This window comes from Exophiala dermatitidis (genome assembly GCF_000230625.1).
Source record: "Exophiala dermatitidis NIH/UT8656 unplaced genomic scaffold supercont1.5, whole genome shotgun sequence".
NCBI classification, from domain to species: Eukaryota; Fungi; Ascomycota; class Eurotiomycetes; order Chaetothyriales; family Herpotrichiellaceae; genus Exophiala; species Exophiala dermatitidis.
The window spans coordinates 1776472-1793949 of NW_008751650.1; the positions used below are offsets into that span (position 1 = coordinate 1776472).

The 17478-nt window shown below is 52.9% G+C and overlaps 6 protein-coding genes across 6 annotated transcripts; 2 read left to right on the plus strand and 4 right to left on the minus strand.

Annotated features, from left to right (window-relative positions):
* Positions 1-56: 56 nt before the first annotated feature.
* Positions 57-2789, minus strand: HMPREF1120_06216 (T-complex protein 1 subunit epsilon). Its single transcript, XM_009160417.1, has 3 exons — positions 952-2789; positions 817-896; positions 57-734 (listed from the first exon to the last, which is right to left on the minus strand). The coding sequence occupies exons 1-3, from the start codon at positions 2462-2464 to the stop codon at positions 681-683; spliced, it is 1647 nt and encodes a 548-aa protein (XP_009158665.1). The 5' UTR covers positions 2465-2789; the 3' UTR covers positions 57-680.
* A 316-nt stretch (positions 2790-3105) lies between these two features.
* Positions 3106-4115, plus strand: HMPREF1120_06217 (uncharacterized protein; the record flags this gene model as incomplete). The annotated part of the gene is made up of 3 exons (XM_009160418.1): positions 3106-3121; positions 3213-3585; positions 3728-4115. The coding sequence occupies 3 exons, from the start codon at positions 3106-3108 to the stop codon at positions 4113-4115; spliced, it is 777 nt and encodes a 258-aa protein (XP_009158666.1).
* HMPREF1120_06218 (telomeric repeat-binding factor 2-interacting protein 1) lies at positions 3831-8309 on the minus strand. The gene has a single exon (XM_009160419.1). The coding sequence runs from the start codon at positions 7896-7898 to the stop codon at positions 4938-4940; it is 2961 nt and encodes a 986-aa protein (XP_009158667.1). The 5' UTR covers positions 7899-8309; the 3' UTR covers positions 3831-4937.
* Positions 8310-9019: 710 nt separating this feature from the next.
* Positions 9020-9659, plus strand: HMPREF1120_06219 (cytochrome-b5 reductase; the record flags this gene model as incomplete). Its single annotated transcript, XM_009160420.1, has 2 exons — positions 9020-9132; positions 9362-9659. 2 exons carry the CDS (start codon positions 9020-9022, stop codon positions 9657-9659), a joined length of 411 nt encoding a protein of 136 aa, XP_009158668.1.
* A 695-nt stretch (positions 9660-10354) lies between these two features.
* On the minus strand, positions 10355-12902 carry HMPREF1120_06220 (signal transducing adaptor molecule). The gene is made up of 6 exons (XM_009160421.1): positions 12701-12902; positions 12388-12647; positions 12213-12333; positions 11533-12153; positions 11307-11471; positions 10355-11247 (listed from the first exon to the last, which is right to left on the minus strand). The coding sequence occupies exons 1-6, from the start codon at positions 12738-12740 to the stop codon at positions 10448-10450; spliced, it is 2007 nt and encodes a 668-aa protein (XP_009158669.1). The 5' UTR covers positions 12741-12902; the 3' UTR covers positions 10355-10447.
* A 21-nt stretch (positions 12903-12923) lies between these two features.
* Positions 12924-17231, minus strand: HMPREF1120_06221 (p21-activated kinase 1). The gene is made up of 4 exons (XM_009160422.1): positions 15692-17231; positions 14318-15613; positions 13834-14268; positions 12924-13781 (listed from the first exon to the last, which is right to left on the minus strand). Exons 1-4 carry the CDS (start codon positions 16451-16453, stop codon positions 13680-13682), a joined length of 2595 nt encoding a protein of 864 aa, XP_009158670.1. The 5' UTR covers positions 16454-17231; the 3' UTR covers positions 12924-13679.
* Between the last annotated feature and the right edge of the window lie 247 nt (positions 17232-17478).

Here is a 17478-nt window from a genome sequence, read left to right on the forward strand (position 1 = left end):
CTAATGCCATACCAGGTCGGAACGGATCGAGACATGCTCTTCTAAGCCTTGGGATGGTGAAAGTTGGGGAAAGTGTATATAAGAAGTGATAACAGCTACGGGCAGGTCCAGAACAAAAAGCACTTCAGGTCAAACATATTTAATTCATTTTTTCACCAGCAGCCACACTGCAGTACAAAATGGTGCTCTATCTTGTCTAAAGAGACAGCCCAGACCCCGGGTGCGCTATCTACCAGAATGGTTCTCGTGAATTGGAACCCATAGCCACATATACCTTTTCCGACGAGCAGGTCACAGCAATACACTGACTGACTCAATCAGTGGCCTAAAATGGATGGGAAGGAAATTTCTTGGGTTTCTGCGTAGCCACCACTGCAACCAACGGTGTCGACGCCGATCGGATTCTGCTCCCGGATTCCGCAGGACGGAGAACCAAAACCTTTCAATGCCTTTTCAATTTTATCCATTTCTATTTCACACTCTTGTCGTGGGGCATCACGGTTGCGGGCTTTTTATACAGAATTGACAAGAAACCAAGTTCATGTCAGGTCAGGACTCCCTTTTGCTGCCCATGGCCACTGGCAAGCAATTCCGCTCTTCTTTGGCAGAACGTCATAGGATCTTAGGATGATTATCTTGTAGACTTGATAGAAATGGCTGGGTCAAAGGTAGTTGCGTGATCAGAATTCGTTCTCGTCGCTACCGGAAACAATCACGTTGTTGATTTTCAACACCTAAGTAAGAAGAGAACCGAGTCAGCGGTGGGAAAAGCCACAAAAGCAGGGCGTGAAATAACGGAGGATATAGGACACTAACCATCCGACATAACTGCGTGGCGAGAAGTAATTGCTGGCGTTTTCCAATCAGGGGGTCGATGACGAAATGGTCACGCATGTCTATGTTGCCCAAAGTTAGCGTCATAAACATATTCCTTGAGAAACCACCACTTACCGTTTGAACCGGTGCCCATACAATCGACACCTAACCGGGTATTCTGCTCTTTCACTTGTCGGGACTTGACGTAGGCAAGAGTCTCGATAGGGCTGAGGCCCGAATTCTCGGCAAGGGCCATAGGGATCGCGTCGAGGGCGTCGGCAAAGGCTCTCATGGCGTACTGTTCCAAGCCGGGCGATTTCGAAGCAGCGTCCTCGACGGCCAATGAGCAGGCAATTTCTGCGGCGCCGCCGCCATACACAACTCTGTTGTCTCGGACCAAATTGCGCACGACGCAGAGGGCATCGTTTAGAGACCGTTTCGCTTCGTCAATGATCATCTTGTTGCTGCCGCGCACAAACACCGTGACCGCCCGAGTGTTGGCGCATTCTTCGATAACCAGCATCTTCTCTCGTGTAGTGCCAAAGGTCATTTCTCTAACAACACCCGCATGGCCAAGTTTCTCCGCGCTGAGATCCTCGAACCGGGGCACGATCCTCCCGTTTGTGGCGATGGCAATCAGCTCGATCTCGGGGCCGCCCACCCATCGCACTGCCGGCAGCTTGTTTTGCAGGAGTAAATGGTTCGCCTCGTCGTCGAAACCCCACTGACAAATGACCAAGTTTGCGCCGGTGGCCTTGATCCGCTCAATCATTTCGACAAACTTGTTCTTCTCGTAGTCCTGCAGCTTTTTGAACTCCTCTATTGTCGTAATGTCAAGCTTGTGCTTGGTCTTTGGTTTGGGCGGTTCAAAGGCGCACGTCAGGATGGCAATCTTGGCATCTCTAACTTCGCTCGGCATCTGCGGATGGGAAAAGTCCTTGTCAACAATGACACCTTTGACGAGAAGAGAATCCTCTATCGAGCCACCGGCCTTGCCATCCACCTTGATCAGTTCGAAATCGACATCTTTTCGCTCCAGGTCGGCGACAGACATGACGGCGTCCACGGCAATCTTAGCAAACTGGTCGTGCGCTTTGCTGACGATTTTGCTCCCCAGACTGGTCTTTGCAACCTTGATCAAGTTCTCCTGGTTCTCCCGGCTGAATGGGATCTCGTCACTGATCTTGTCTAGCTGCGCCACCGCAACTTCACATGCCTGGTCATAGCCATCGGCAATCCGGATGGGATGGATGCCTTTGTCGATGAGATCCGCCGCCTGGTCCAATAATGCTGCTGCCAACACCACCACACCGGTCGTTCCATCGCCAATCTCTTCATCTTGTGACTTTGACAACTCGACCATCAGCTTCGCGATCGGGTTGGACAACTCCATCTCCGACATGATGGTGCGGCCATCGTTGGATATTTGAATGTCGCCATCCGGCGATATGAGAATTTTGTCCAGCCCTCGAGGCCCCAGCGAAGTTCGGACAATGTTCGCCACAGTTCTTGCTGCCACAATATGTTGTTTGACCGCCTCGGTGCCGTGCGTTCGTTTCTTCTTCCCCTGGTCCCTCACCACAATGAATGGTCTGCCTGTTTCGTCCTTCAGAACCTGTGCCTGAGACAGGTCTAGTTGCATCGCCATCTTGAGTATGTGTTGCTATGACAAGCCACTCAGCAACTATCCCTCCGTCCCCGGTGTAAATGAGCGTCTCTTAAGGGCTGGTTCCGGAAGCGTGATATCTCGAAAAGGATGAGGATGGGCGCCCTGGAACTTCGCTCATAGATTTCTCGAGCAACTCCGTACGAGGTATACGTCGTCTCCGGGGTAATCCAGGGAGTCGTCAAATAGTCTGAATCGAATAGTAGCGTTGCTGAGGGGTGGAATGGCTCGGTCAAAATTTTGGAATCTCCGGACGCAACCTGGCACGTTGACCGCAGACTGCCACTACTTTGGAGTTGGAGTTTCTCGAAGCGCAGTCTGATGCCAAGTCCAACTTCAGCCTTCTGAGCGCCGCCTACTGTCGAGCACTGGTACTCTATAGGCAGCCCTACGGTGAGCAGCGGGAGCATCTCGCGCACCCAGCCACGCGCGACCCGTCAGTCGTGCGCAACTCGCTTCAGCCAATTCGTCGACGGCTATCCTTCATTTTCCAAAGCATAGAATAGGTCCTCGTCCAGAGTATCGCATCGCATCGCGCCCATCCTACTACGCCCTTCAGTGGATTCCGACGCGTGCTGTGTGCAAATTCCTCGCCCCAAAAGCGACAACACTATTCATCCAAGATGCCCCGAACAACAGGTCAGTTCAGGACAAGCTGCCACGAACGCGCAAAGTAAAGCTCATTGGTTGCGCAACCTATCTTCTACATCTACTGACGTTTATGACCCAGGCGACGAAGTTTTAGCGGACGATCTTGATGGCAGCGAGGGCAGCGATGTCGGCGAAGAGATCGAAGAGACCAGAGTAGAGACCGACGTTGAGGCCAAGAACCAGATAAATGGAGAGCTCCAGGACGAAGTTGAGGAAGAAGAAGCGGCGGCCGCAGCAGAGGAGGAGGCAGAGGCAGAGGCGGCACCGGCCGCTGACGCGCCCGAAGATGACGAAGACGTGGACGAAGACGATGACGAGGAGGGGGAAGACGAGTACGTCGTCGAAGCGATCCGATCACATCGAGTACGCAACGGCCGAGTCGAGTACCTGATCAAATGGCTGGGCTACGAGGAGAGCGAAAACACATATGAACCCGAGGAAAATCTGCTGCCGTGAGTATTCATCACTTTTTGCTTTCCCAACGCGCGCGCATTTGCCTTCGGCATCGACGATGCATGCACGCGGCAATCAATCACAGCTACCGGGCATCTATGAAGGAGTTACTGTATGCTAACCCTAGCTCTGCTCTGCCAGTCACGCCGCCAAAATCCTGGCTAGTTACCACACAGCACTCGGCGGCCCGCCCACGGCAAAGAACGTCCGAAAATCAAAATCCAAACAATCTCTCCGCCGACGGTCGACCGCGTCCGAGTCCCCCGCGCGCGCCTCCAAACGACAAAAGCGCAGCAATGGAGAAGGGGCAGATCCACAACAACCAGAAGGAGACTGGCTGCCCAGCCAGAAGGACTGGGAACCATTGATTGACGTAGTGGACACCGTGGAGAAGAACGAAGCCGGCCAGCTGGTCGCCTACATCAAATTCAAGAACGGCAACAAGACGAAAGTCACCATGGATAAGGTGTACCAGCATTGTCCGAAGGCAATGCTGAAGTTCTACGAGGACCATCTGAAGTTCAAGTGAGTCGCAAACAGAAACCCCCGCCCCGAATAGTAGTACCTGCCTGAACGCTTGGAAAAGTCCCAAAATAACTAACATTGATGGCCTTGTTGTCTCGATCTCTAGTTGATGATGTATGGTGCGAAACTTTTCTTTCCAGCTTCAAATTGTTGTATAATACTTTCGCGAGCCATTCCATTTCATGGAACAATGGTCGTCTTACTTGACGTTTGCTGGCGGTGCTGGCTCTGGGGGGAATCAGCCATTAAGGCAATGGAGAACTTTGAGTTTCCGATGCGGTATCATGGATGACAGCTCAAGGAACCTGCGGTTTAATGGGGACTTGGCGTCGATTGCAGAAACGAACGCATGGTGAACCGGTGGGAGCTGACGGCGAACTTCATATGGAACTTGAACAGTACGAAGACCCGCTTCCCTTGGATATTTCGCTCTAGCAACTGGCCCTCGGTCGCGGGAGTCTCTCACCTGGCAAGCTGGAGCAATCAACACCACAGCCAAAAATTAGCACCATTCAGTCCGGCAGCGTCTGTCTAGCTAGGCAAGCCATGGCGCGTTCCGATTCAAGTGTCTAGATGAGGCTTTCAAGTGATGCTTTCTGCTCTCATGCCACGAACATGTCATAGGGACTGTGGTAGTCCTCATTATCGGGTAACATCAACCCACCGAAGGACTCTATGCAGTAAACGCTCAAGATAGCCGCAATGCGTCAGCAAAACAGCATTCCTTGTTTACCCAAATCGCTCCATCGAATTTCGCTCTCGTTTCGTCGTAGCTATCCCATCCTAGAGAAGGACAGCTGTGCCATTTTTCAACCATGTCAACTCTTCAATCCTCCGCTACCTTTTCCAGGAAGTCGAACCGGGCGCTAGCTCCCTCGCGACCGTGTTTACTTAAAACTCGTTCTATGTCTGTGGAGTTAGTGCTGAGCAACAGGTTATCGTCTTCCTCCGTCCAGACGCCCTTCATGTTCTGTGGGAGTACAATCTCCTCTTCCACGATCACATTTGGTCCGCCTCTGAGTCCCCGTTTCCGCAGCTCCCTCAGTATGAGCCGAACCACTTCGCTGCTAAGGCCAAGGTCGAAGGTCGTGGATTCGAGTGCTTTGAACAGAACAGCCTCGAGTCGGTGGATGTTCGGGTAGAGAGACTTCTGCTGCGATATCCACTCATCGATCTTGCGGGCCTCGTCATCTTCATCAGTAGTGCCGTCGGCCTGCGTGGGCAGGAAGTCAGGGGGAGGTGGAGGAAGCGACTCAAGCTCGTTCAACTGGAATTCGCTCTTAGTGCTCGCTCTCGCAGCACCCTCGACAGGCGCCGAGCTTGCTGCATTGCTGATATCTGATAGCTCGCTATTGGTCGCCTCATTATCTGCATCAGGAGGAACGTCGGCAAGAAACTTATCCCAGCCACCCTCGGGCTCAGGCAGGTCGAAGTCTGAGGCGATCCCATCATCAGCAGTCTCAGGGATCTCGAGAGCGCCCTGTGTTTTGGTGGGTGGCATACTCTGCAATCGCTGGCTCTGTGGTGCGGTCTCCCAAGCTTCCAAAGACTGTTGTCCAGTCTCGTATTGCTCCGTGGGCATCATTGACTGCACGGGATCAGACAAGTTCTCGGACATGAATTGGGAAACATGATCAGAAGGGTCATCTGCAACGTTGGATGGAAAGCTGTGGTTGACTTCCGCAGTCGTTACTTGGACGTTTTTGCGCTCGTACTCTGGATTAGAGTCTTCTGCCCCTTCTTCAGGCACGAATAACGGTGAGGTATCTCTATCGACATTTCCAGTCGACTTATCTAAGGCATCAAGTTCCTGAGGAGTGGGCTTGGCATCATACTCCGAGAAGGGGTCTTCGACATGGTGAGATGAAGAAGCACGATCAGTACCCGTGGAGGAAAACGCGTCACCACTTCCCACCTTTCGAGGGTCGTAGCTTAGCGACGATTTCTCTCCAGGTCCCTTCAGAGGAGGTTGGACATTAGATGCAACCCGCCATTCCGGTGATGGATCTTTTCGCATTCGTGCAAATTTTGTCCCCGCTTCTCTTGACCCTGTTTGTCCCATTGTAGCTCCCACGGGTAAGACTGAGGCTGTCTTTGAATCAATTTGCGATGTAGGTTTATTGGAGCCTTGTGTGGACTGTGACTGAGATTCTCTGCCCGTTCGTTTTCTGGCCTCGTTCGGTTCTGGACGTCTCATCAAGGTGGGCGATTCCGGCTGGAAGGAAGGGGATTCAGGTCGAGGATCTGGGTCAAGACATCTGGGTGGGGTTTGGTGATCAATCCTGGCTTCCTCTTGATTTGATAGGAATGATTGAACCGGCCGCTTTGCATAAGTAGGTGCAGGTGAAGCAAGGCGAAGCTCAGGCTGACGAGGGGCAGCTGCTGATGATGCTTTCGCTTGAGACTGGTGGGGAGTTGCTTCGTCCTCACCTTCGACTGTCAGGCGCACGGTTGATGGGCGAGGTACCCCGTGGCGTCTCAAAAATACCGCACATGGGTTGCAGAGATATTCACCTTCCTTGCTCTTGTTGACACACCACTTGTTGCTTTCTGTCGTGAAGCAGTTGCTGCAGACAATGGTTCTTGATTCGTTGACCTTCCTTGGAGCCGAGCTGGTAAACTGTTCTGTCTCCTGGCTGTGCGAGATCGTAGTAGAACCCTCCTTGGAACGACGCAGTAAGTAGGGAGCGACTTCCTCGATCCATAGACCATTTTTCCTGCAATAGTCAGGAATGACCCGAGTGGTCCAGAATAGTTTCCACTCTTCGGCGGTATGATGGTTATAATCCTCTGAAGCGGCAAGCTTCTCCCACGTACTGTGAAAGGCGTCGAGAGTGATGTCAGTCAACTTAGGTACCAGGAAATAAAGCTGTCGGTAGTCGTCGCGGGAGAAAGAAGTGCGAAAGATTGATGATCTATTGTCTGGCAACGAAAAACTGCTGCGATCTGCATCTGAAGTTGTAGCACTTTGCTGAAAAGGCCTTTTAGACTTTTGTTGTGATGGTCTTGGTGCGTCGAGCTTTTCAACAGGCTTGACGTTTGCTTCAACTTCTGGAAGAGTGGCAAGTTTGAAGGACGATGAAGGAGCCCGCTGTTGCCGCGCTTGGTTTCGATGGCTTGCTTCCAGGTCGCCTTCATCCTCCGGATCTCTCCTCCTCTTTCTTGGCTGTGGTTGGACCGGAGACTCTTGTGGTTGTTCCTCGGTCTGTTCTTGGGTCTGGGGGGTAGAGGAAGTAATCTGTCTCTTCTGGAATCTTGTATGTTTGAGCCATCGCTCCCGCCAGCTCTGCCATGTGTGCCTGGGATTTGCTTGTTCTACCTGTCTATAGATCTCGGTTCCGCTCACAGGGCCACCACTATCTTCAAAGGGCTTCAGCCAGTTCCACAAGAATTGGTCATCCTCCGGTGTATAGTTCACCCTTATTGACCTTGGCGCAGTCACAGTACTCCCGACAGCTCGGCCTGCCCTTGTCGAAGCCCCGACAGCGTGGTCTGCGAGGTTCTCCAACCTGCCCTTTCGGATGGAGAGTTCGACGTATCTGTAGGAATGTGTGCCTGGCGCATTGTTCTTCTTCGCATGGTCGACCAATTTGATGTCTGCGTGCTTGTCCAGGTCAACGACGGTCGCACCATACAGTTTGGCATTGTCAATCAGCCATTTCCGTTGGGGGATTTGGTGATGGAACCACAACTTCTGCCCTGCAAAGAGTTGCGGAAGCCTATGATCATCGTGTTCGTCATCCTGAGCAGTACGGGAAACACCGTCGTACACGATATGGCCCGACATGGCTGTCACAGAATTGTAGCGACTCGCGGGATGCTGTCATGGCGTGCTAAGGTACCTAAACAGAATGAGGTCGGGGAGAACGCGGGGCGCGTGAACAACATGTCGGGGAATCACGCAAGCACGTGACCAGGGTAATTGCTCTGCCAGTGCAGTGTAGTAGCAGATGTTTGTGCATGTCAAGTTCCCATCGTTAGGTACAGTAACATCACAGCCCTTGAAACATGCAGAGCTGTAAGGCTCTGTTACCCCATAGCTTGATTATACGTACCTAGGTATTCTAATAATGTGCCTATTTGCCTGTGGTTATGATGGCGAGGATTCTATCACCACGATTAAATAGTACTACAACTATAAACAACAATGTAGATCCAGTAGATATGAGCGGCCCGAGCAGCGATGGTGTTCCGCGAGAATGATAGCGAGATTTGACAGCACCAGATAGTACATGGGGAAAGGCCGAAAGGGCGGAATTCAGCGCGATGGGGGGCACTTCGGGCGGTTTTTACTTATCAGGGCTGCGTTGGAGCCCATCAGCGAGGAATCAACAGCGAGGAGCCTGAGTGGGCAGCAGCTCTGGCACAAACTTGAATGGCACCGCAGGCACCACAGGCACCGGAGGCGTGGCAGGTTTGGGGCATCAAGTCCCGTCGTCGATGGCCCTTTGAATTGACGGGCTTCCGATTCGTGGTGCCGAGAGACTCTCCGCCCTTGCAGTCGGAGCTGCCTCGAGGCTACGGGGACAACTGCTGCGTCGTGGCTCCACCGCGGGCGCTGTTCTGCCTTTACACTGGCAGCTCGACCTGTTTAAAGTACACTTTCCGAGCCCACTGCATCTTCGCTCACCACAACTGTCCACATCCGACTCTCTCAGACTGCGGTGGTCGAATCATAATAATCATAAATCTTTCGCAACTCGATACTACTACCACCTCCTCAACTCCATCACTCACTACATCACTGCACCTTGCACGCGCTCAACTAGCAGCGAACAGACTCGCCTCCTTTCTTTTCTACAACATCCCTTATCGCGCGTCGTTATTTCGTCCTTTCAGCCTGCACTTGCATCGGCGCTTGGACACACCGATATCTCTCCCTGAACGCAAACCCACAAGTCATCGACCATGTCTAAAGAATTCACATTTTCGGAGGTGTCAGAGCACTCGACCAAGAAGGACCTGTGGGTAGTCATCCATGACAAGGTCTACAATGTCTCTTCTTTCGTCGACGAGCACCCGTACGTCCGCCCTTGTTTGCCAGCCTCTGATCCCAACGCCAGTCAAAGATAGACCTGCTTCTCTCACTGCATCCCCCACACACTTTGTTCTGTAGCCCCACATGCCATTGAGAGGCAACAGAACAGCTTCTCTCTCTACCCCATGTGCTCCAAGTTTGAGATCATGGAATCCTGGCATCTGACCATGTATCGTACCTTGTCGCTGACATTTGTGTGTTTTGTCTTGTAGTGGCGGTGAAGAAGTCCTTCTCGACGTCGGCGGCCAAGATGCAACCGAAGCCTTCGAAGATGTCGGTCACTCAGACGAAGCACGAGAAATCCTCAACGGTCTCCTAGTCGGCAACGTCAAGCGAGCGCCTGGCGATCCGGCACCCAAGGCTGGTGCCACTGACAAGATTGCTGCTGGTCCTGGAGGACGGTCTGACAGTGGCCCCGGGTTGGGCGTCGCCATGTACGCCATTGTCTTGATTGGAGCTGCGCTTGCATACTTTGGATACACCTACATGCAAAACCAAGAGAACAAATAGATTGGTGTGCACTTAAAGCTGAGGTGGTGGGATCGCTGTCCTACGATGGATGGCTGTACTCTAGGCTGGATCAGAAGTTGAAGTTGATAGACTGGATGCCCGGGGGGCTGGCTACATCCCAGCGTGCCAGACAAGAAGGAGACAACAAGACACCTCGTCGCCAGATGTGCAAGACCAGTCCAGCACCGGACAATCGATACATGCAGCCATACATAAACTTGAACACCCAAGACTGATCCAGCATTCTCACTATTCCCCCACGGCGCTGGCATGCCCAAACCACGTCCAGAACAAAGCGAGGAATCACCAAGCATTACTACTTCTAGCATTTTGGTCACCCGTGGGCTACATATTGTTTCGTTCATTTTGCTCACCGTCTTAGTTTTCCAATTCATCGGGATCAAGGACACTGCCCAGCGATAGATAAGGACGGGCAAAGCTCCCCTGTGCGCCGCCACGAGTCTATATAACCTAGGAACTGCCCATATCTTACACATCACTTCACCCCCTTCCTACTTACTGCACAATCTCTCCACCAGATTCTCCAGTCGTTCAACTACGGAATCTCCTCCCATACACACCCTATATGAATTTTTAGACATGAAACCACAATAGGAAAACCCGTACCGAGGGTCCTCGAGAGAGAACTACCTCGACGCTTCTACAATATCCAGGGAAACAAGAGCAGAACAACACAGAGCTAGTATTCAATTCATTGACCATATCTCGGGCTTTTGCTAGGCAGGTATTATTTATAATACCTACTCCGCTTCGCTCCGTGGGATCTACTACCTGTAATCACTGTTCATATTGACCCCTCCTGCCCCGACGCCAGGGGCCGTCGGTTGTGGGATACTATACGGCTGATACTGCTGGTGGAGGCCGGCTGGCGGTGGATTGCCAGACTGTGTGGTTGGCGACGAAAAAACAGGGTATGCAAGGCCTTGGGTGGAAGGCGACTGTGGGCGGTTGTCTGCGGCTCCGGCTCCTGGGACAGGAGGAGGCCCATGGTTAGGAGCAGGAGGTTGTGGGATGGTTGTTGTTTGATAGTCGTACATTTGAGGGGGAGGGGCAGTCGATGAAGGATATCCCGGGTTAAAATTTGGTGGTTGTTGTTGTGGAGGGCCGGAGGGGCGATAGGCCTGCGAAGTTGAGGATGGTGGTTGCTGCTGCTGTTGTTGAGAAGGGGGAGGAACATGCAAATCTTCGGTCGAGTAGTTTGAAGGCGAGTAGTCTTTGTTGTCATCCGGGTATTGGAGTTGTGAAACACTAGCTGGATATGGTTGCTGCTGCCCAGGCCGGGAACCAGGTCTGTCCGATGGCGGAGGGCCAGCGGCATATGCTGTGTTGGTGTCCGAATATGGGTACGGTGCTGCATAACCGTCGGAGTGTGATTGTGGCTGTGATTGTCGACGGCCTGCCATTTGTTGGTGGGGATTCGGATACGAAGGGTAGGTGGTGTCTGGCAGTGGTTGCTGGCTGGCTGGAGTATGGCTCTGCGGAGGAGGCGAGGCTACGGGATAAGGGGGTTGGAATGATTGTTGTGGGGGTTGCGGATACGGCACCGCATTGTTGGGAGGTTGGCCGTCTGGAATTGATGCCATGTTTAGAATATCTTCAAACCCCTTCTTTGGCGTTCAGACTCACCAGGCGTAAAGTATCTTTGGGGAGGGTAGCCTTGCGCCGCAGGATATCCGTAGGCAGGGACACCTGGCCGACCATATTGTGCTGGATGAGCCATTGAAGCTTCCAAGAGCGCCTCATAATCTCGGCGAGCCTTGATGAATTTCTCGTTCAGTTGCTGGAAGTCATCTATAGGAAACAAAGTCAGCAACTTGTTGAGCCCCCACAGACCTATCTTTGCTCGTCCTACCTTTCTTTTGCGTGTATTTGCCGATCAATTCGATGAGCTTAGGTCTGATCGACAATGTACTGTTGTAGAGCTCGGTGATCTCCTCATTGTCTCTGGCGCTCATGTCGGCAGCACTTGTGCTTAGCAAGGCCAGCAACTTTTCGACATTCTTGATCTGGCCAAAGACCTCCGCCTCCATCTGCGCCTCTTTTGCCAGCTCTTCCGGCGTGGGATCTTGTAGCTTCTCCACATAGTTGAGCGGGAAAATGCCCGTTTGTCCTCGGAGCGACCCTTTCCACCAGTCCTTGTAGACCGACTCTAACACTGCGATGATATCCCCTTTACGGAATTGCAGTTCGCCTGGCTCGGAAGGTTGGAAATCAAAGAGTGCACGTACTCTTGACACCGTCGCTGCTGTCGTCCCCGAAGGTACCGGCTGACGGGGTGCCGGTTGTGAGGCTGAGGACGAGGCTTGGGCGGGGAGCTCTGCAGCCGCACCGGATGCTTGACTTGGAGCAGGGCCGGCGGATTTGTCCTGAATGGAAAGCCTAAGAGCCAGTTGTAATTCTTCCTCCTCCTTTTGTCGGTCGTAATCGGTGATCTGCTTTTTCACGGGTGCCTGAGGGGGTTGTAGGTTTGGATCTGGGCAGGATCAGTACTAGTGATCGTTGACCAGCGTTCGAATGGACATGGTCACTTACTTTGCGCCTTCAGTTTCATGTACGCTTGTTCCATGATACCCAGCTCGGTATTTCTCGAGAAGTCCTTTGTCCAGCCTTCCATGCGTTCCAGGATCTTTGACTTGACCTGTTGATGTGTGTTCTGAATCCATTGTCAGTGATAATCTTGCCCACTCACGACCTTCCTCAAACCAACCCTATCGTTAGCCAGCCTTAGCAGCTGGTCCGTGAAGCTCTTAGATGCCAGTTCCCTATGGATGGCGATTCCGCAATTCTGTGAGAGGGCGTTGGCGAGTTCGAGGGTGTATAGCTGGACGTTGGCGTTGCGGTGCGCCAGCCGCCTGATCATGGCTGCCACAACATCTTTGGCGATGCTCTCGTTCGAGGAGACTCGGTCGCAGACATCCAATATGTACTCCCAGTTCTCCGAAGTCAAAGTCTCGTCCGTCGCTTTGGCTACGAGGAAGGTCAGTTGAGCACAAACACCGAAATACACACGTGCGGCTTACCAACGACGTCGTCAAAGGCGTTCTGCTGGGCCCGGAACATGATGGCCACCAGGGAAGTATGTTAGCTCGCAGGACAGGAAGAGGATCGCGGTCTCGATGCAATGGCGGATACGCTATAAACATAAGATCAACTCTTTGAAATTGCGAGGCACAACTTGGACTGCAATACTAATAATGAATGAATGCGGCCGGAGCCTAACTTGAACCTCGCAACCTCACGGGCGGTGACGCAAAAAGAGGCGGGCGAGCAACTCGGCGCCACAGATTAGATCCAGCACAGCCACACCTCTACTACGACTTGAATATAGTTGTGCTGGCCGCTATCACAAGGCAACGTACCTAGGTACACACCAAAATACCATAATAGTAGTTGAGATCGTTACGTGTCACCTGGCATGGGATGCACATTAGCGCGGCCTACTACGCTAAAGGCATTTCTTATTCTTCGGAGGCACTGTCGTTTACATAGCTCATGTCTTTGCTGATACACACCAAAGTGTCCAGTCTCTCGCTCGTCTTTTGCGCCTCCTGCCAGCCCTCTAGATATTGCCCCGAAAGCAGGGTATCTACGCCCTGAAATAGCCACAAGACAGTCCAAAAGCCTGATCGGCCGAACTCCGTGGCCAGCTATTCGTGTAGTCGTAAAGCTTCCTTGAATCTCGTAAATAAACAATTGCAAAGTCCTCTCTCTCGGCGTTATGAGCGGAAAAGAAGACGGAAAGACCTCGGAGTAGTTCGATGTCGGTTGACCCAATCGTCATGTCAAGGGTATCACCAAAACGTTCCAGAAACACCAATTAGCTCGCGGTAGAGAGTCTTTGCGAATCTGGTCGAAGGGGTGTAAAAGTGTTGCTGCCGTGTGATGTTCACGTGCTGAAGTTCGGGGGATATCGTTCGATGGTATGCTGGCAGCAGCGCCCCTCCGAACCACAGGTAGCATTCCGTTTAGTTGTACAGGATCTCCGGAAAGAGATATCAGTCAGTGTCCCCGACTGGCCTTCTCGGCTGCCCTGCTTTCGCGAGCAGATAGCACAAGCGGGGCAAGGCTGGTAAGGGGTGCGCAATTCTGGAGGAAAGGATGCTGTATACAACGTTAGCGCAAGGCCGGAAAGACCAGTAATACAGTTACTCACATGTAGCAAATCATGAGCACTTGCTCGCTTTTCTGGCTCTACCCTCAGGGCGAAATGTAAGAAGTCCCGAAAGTCTGGTGAAAGCGCCTGTTCGTCCTTGATGCGTGGGGTTCCGTATTTGGCAATCAGGAACAAGGCTCGCAGGGGCGATTCAGTCAAGTAAGGCGGTTCCCCCTCGATCATTTCGATGGCCATGATACCCAAGCTCCAGATGTCAACTTTTCGACCGTACTCTTTCCGAGTCACAACTTCGGGAGCCATCCAATACGGGGTGCCGACCATAGTCGTACGCTTGTTCTGCGTCTCATTTATTTGAGCACAGAACCCGAAATCGGTGAGCTTGATGTCGCCTCTTTCCGAAAGCAGGATGTTGTCAGACTTGATGTCTCGGTGGATCACGTTCTTTGAGTGCAGGTGCTGCAATCCGTACAATGTCTGAGACAATTAGCTATGACCCCGCGGCAATCGAAGTAGAGCCACTTACCTCTCTGCAGACAGCGGCGATCTGAGGTTCGCTCATAACGTTGAAGGTCACCACGTCGGTAAGACTTCCACCCTGCATGTATTCCATCACCACCCAGAGGTCACCATCATGCAAGTAGCTGTCTATGAAATTCACGATGTTCTTGTGCTTGCTATCTTTCATCACCAGGATTTCGTTGATAATGAGATCCTTTTTAGGTTGTTGCTCCAAGTTCATTTGCTTGATCGCGACGCATCTCTTGGTGCCAGCTTCATACGCTGTGAAAACTCCTCCAGATGCTCCCTGTCCAATCTTGTTAAGATGGGTGTATTTGATAGTTGGGTCTCCCGGGCTGCAGATAGCTTTCAACCTGGTCGTGATGTCTATCATATTGCTCTGTTGTCGCCTAGTGCGAGGTCTTGGTCCTGGGGCAGGCCCAACGGTGGCCATCTGCTGTGTGCCTTGTAAAGCAGGAGACTCTGCCAAAGCGAACTGTGTTTGTGGGACATTAGGGCTGTGCTGCTGCGGAAGCACCTTGGGCGGGACCTCAGGGGCTCCCTGAGTGACCTGGCGTTGACTCCGACTACGGTCAAGTTGCTTGCTCTGAATGGCTTGTTGGGCCAGAGCCATTGCCTGCTCCTGCTGCTGCTGGTATTGGGCCGGGGACTGGATTGCTGCCTGCGTCCGGGTAGCAGTCAGCCCTGCGGCTCTCGAATCTGAACGATTGCGTGCTGCATCTGTCGGACCAGGTGGTGGTGACATCGGAGTTGCAGCTGCCGAATGTTGGTTTGCTGGCTGTTCCTCCGACGGCCGCAACGGCAATTCTCGCATGATAGCAGGTGACGGAGCTGCCCGTGCCGGCACCAAATCTCGCGGATTCTGCTGGGGAGGTCTGGGAGCCACGCGATTTGGCAACAGTATGGGGTTTTGTTGAGGTCTGAGGCCAGTTACATGACCTGCGGAGACACCCTTGGGAACAGGAGGTGGTGCACGAGGATGTTCAAAACTCCCTTCATGATTCTGCGGGAACCGTGGACTCGCTGGCGGAGAGATCATACCAACAATGGGCGAGTATGCAGTGGAACCGGACCCAGCACTTGGAGTATTGAGTGCAGGACCCTGATCACTGCTGCCCGCGCTCTGGGGAGAATCTGACAGCTTAGCATGGTCGAACTTATGCCAAACGCCGTCGTCTGTGTCGCCGAGGTTCTTTCGATATGTCTCAACAATGTCCACCATCATCTGGGGGTTCTGCTCCTGCTCATTTTTTGAAATTCCGCTGTCGGACAGTATCCTCTGCCAGTCCGCAGGGAGTCCCTGTTCATGACCTGTCAGTCAACCCGCTCGGGAAGTGGAATTCGATCGTACGCCAGATCGATAGGGGGAACAACTCACCGTAAACTGCCCGGTCTGATTGTCATAACCAACGTGGGTGATGTGTAAGGGGTTCTCGGGCGCTGAGATCTTGATTGTCCTCGGCGAGCCGAGCATGTTATTGACAAATGTGGAGAAACCGCTCTTCTTGCGAAAGGGTCCAGGTGGTTTCGATTGACCATCCCCTGAGAACCGCTTGGGACTCATAATACCATTCTCTGATTTTGGGGGAGTGACTTCCATCAAGGCGATGCCCGCAGGGCCCATTGTCTGTGAGGTTCGTAAAGGATGTTGTCGTAGATCGGGGCTAGTGTTGTAGTGGTTGAATGGGGGCGCTTGCGGCGACTGCGCATCTTGATTCTGTTTTTCGTTCATGGTAACGGCTTGGAAGGACGAGAGGAGACCTGAGGCATCGAAGGGCGCACCGATCAAATCCTTGTGACGGTCATCAGAGCTCGCAGGACTGTGAGGATAGTTGGCCGTGGTTGTGAAGGAGTCGGAGGATGGTATGGTGGGGGACTGATCTCTGCTTGAGTGTTCCAGAGACGAGGTTGAGGAAGCGAAGGCGGAGGACTGAGTTCTCTGGTGAGGATCGCGGTACGACTGTGACGCTGTCTGACTCCGAGGATGAGGAGCTGAGGGCGCTCGCTGAAGGGCTGCGGACGACTGAGGTTTGCGTAGCGATTGAGTGAAGTGAAAGGCGGAGGGTGGAGGATTCTTGGTCAGTGTTGCTCGACGTCGCTTGAAAGTGCTGGAGCCGTGGACATCGGCATTCACGTCCATGGTTCCTCCGATCGAGACAGAGCTGGCAAGTACGGTGCAGTATCACAATAGTGGAGGTGGCGGCAGCGGCAGAGGAGGAGGAGGAGGTGGTGGTGGTGATGGTGTCGTGCCAGTGTCGTGTCCTGACTGAAGCAAGATGGCACGGGCAGGGCAAGACAGGGCAGGACGCTGCGGTGCACTGGCAGTGCAGTGCAGTGTTGGAGTCGGAGTTGGCAGAAGGCGGACAGACACAGACAGACAGCGCAGTCTGTCACGCAGCCTGTCACGTAGTCACGCACTACTAGTCCAGCAATGCAACAGCAGCAGGCGGGCAGCGGTGCAATCAGTCCAGTCCAGCCAAACTTGTGCTTGAACCTGAAAGGTGCGCTTGGGGGGAGTCGGACCACTGCAGTGCCTACTACTATACTGTTCCTGACCGATCCTGTAACCAACACCGCAATGCAAGCCCGGTTGCCTCAGATTCACTGCTTGACCAACCCCGTCGTTGTTCCTTACTGGGCTCTCCCGCCTGGGGGACGAACAAGAAACAAAGCTGGGGGTGGCGCCGGCCAGTGGTTGTCCAAGATCCCAGTACAAGTGAAAGAGGCTGTGGCAGCGCCCGAATGAGATGGGCAGTGTCGGAACAAGAGCAGCGCTTGGATGGCAAGGAAGATGCGGTACAACTCAGTGGTCAGGAGAGGCCGTGGAAGAGAGCTCGATGAGTGGTGAACTTGAAATGATCAATCGAAGCTTGTGTGCCTATAACTGGAACTTATGCTTGAGCAAAACAGAGACCGCGAAGCTCAGCCGATCTATAATCTTTCTCCTACAGACTTTCTCTTATTACGCTACAGTACCTCTTCCAACTTCACAATCAATCAGTCCACAGTCATGGCTTGTTTGCTTGGGTTGGTCACGCCGCATCACTAGCAGCAGCAAGGCGCATCTTGGATTTCCAGCAACGGCTGCAGTGTACATCTATTGCTTTGGGCGTGATTGATGACAGCGTCAGGGATTGGGGTTCGATGACCGGGTCCTAGACCCTG

What these genes read in the sequence shown, in the direction of transcription:
- HMPREF1120_06220 (XM_009160421.1), bottom strand. Translation starts at nt 12,740, where the DNA reads ATGTTCCGGGCCCAGCAGAACGCCTTTGACGACGTCGTTG. An exon ending in TAAGGCTGGCTAACGATAGG is followed by an intron (nt 12,334 to 12,387) that starts GTTGGTTTGAGG and finishes CAATGGATTCAG; the next exon opens with AACACACATCAACAGGTCAA. An exon ending in CATGAAACTGAAGGCGCAAA is followed by an intron (nt 12,154 to 12,212) that starts GTAAGTGACCAT and finishes GATCCTGCCCAG; the next exon opens with ATCCAAACCTACAACCCCCT.
- HMPREF1120_06221 (XM_009160422.1), bottom strand. Translation starts at nt 16,453, where the DNA reads ATGGACGTGAATGCCGATGTCCACGGCTCCAGCACTTTCAAGCGACGT. An exon ending in ATCAGACCGGGCAGTTTACG is followed by an intron (nt 15,614 to 15,691) that starts GTGAGTTGTTCC and finishes GGTCATGAACAG; the next exon opens with GGACTCCCTGCGGACTGGCA. An exon ending in GTGCTCATGATTTGCTACAT is followed by an intron (nt 13,782 to 13,833) that starts GTGAGTAACTGT and finishes CGTTGTATACAG; the next exon opens with CATCCTTTCCTCCAGAATTG.
- HMPREF1120_06216 (XM_009160417.1), bottom strand. Translation starts at nt 2,464, where the DNA reads ATGGCGATGCAACTAGACCTGTCTCAGGCACAGGTTCTGAAGGACGAA. An exon ending in TATGGGCACCGGTTCAAACG is followed by an intron (nt 897 to 951) that starts GTAAGTGGTGGT and finishes TGGGCAACATAG; the next exon opens with ACATGCGTGACCATTTCGTC. An exon ending in CCACGCAGTTATGTCGGATG is followed by an intron (nt 735 to 816) that starts GTTAGTGTCCTA and finishes CTTCTTACTTAG; the next exon opens with GTGTTGAAAATCAACAACGT.
- HMPREF1120_06218 (XM_009160419.1), bottom strand. Translation starts at nt 7,898, where the DNA reads ATGTCGGGCCATATCGTGTACGACGGTGTTTCCCGTACTGCTCAGGAT.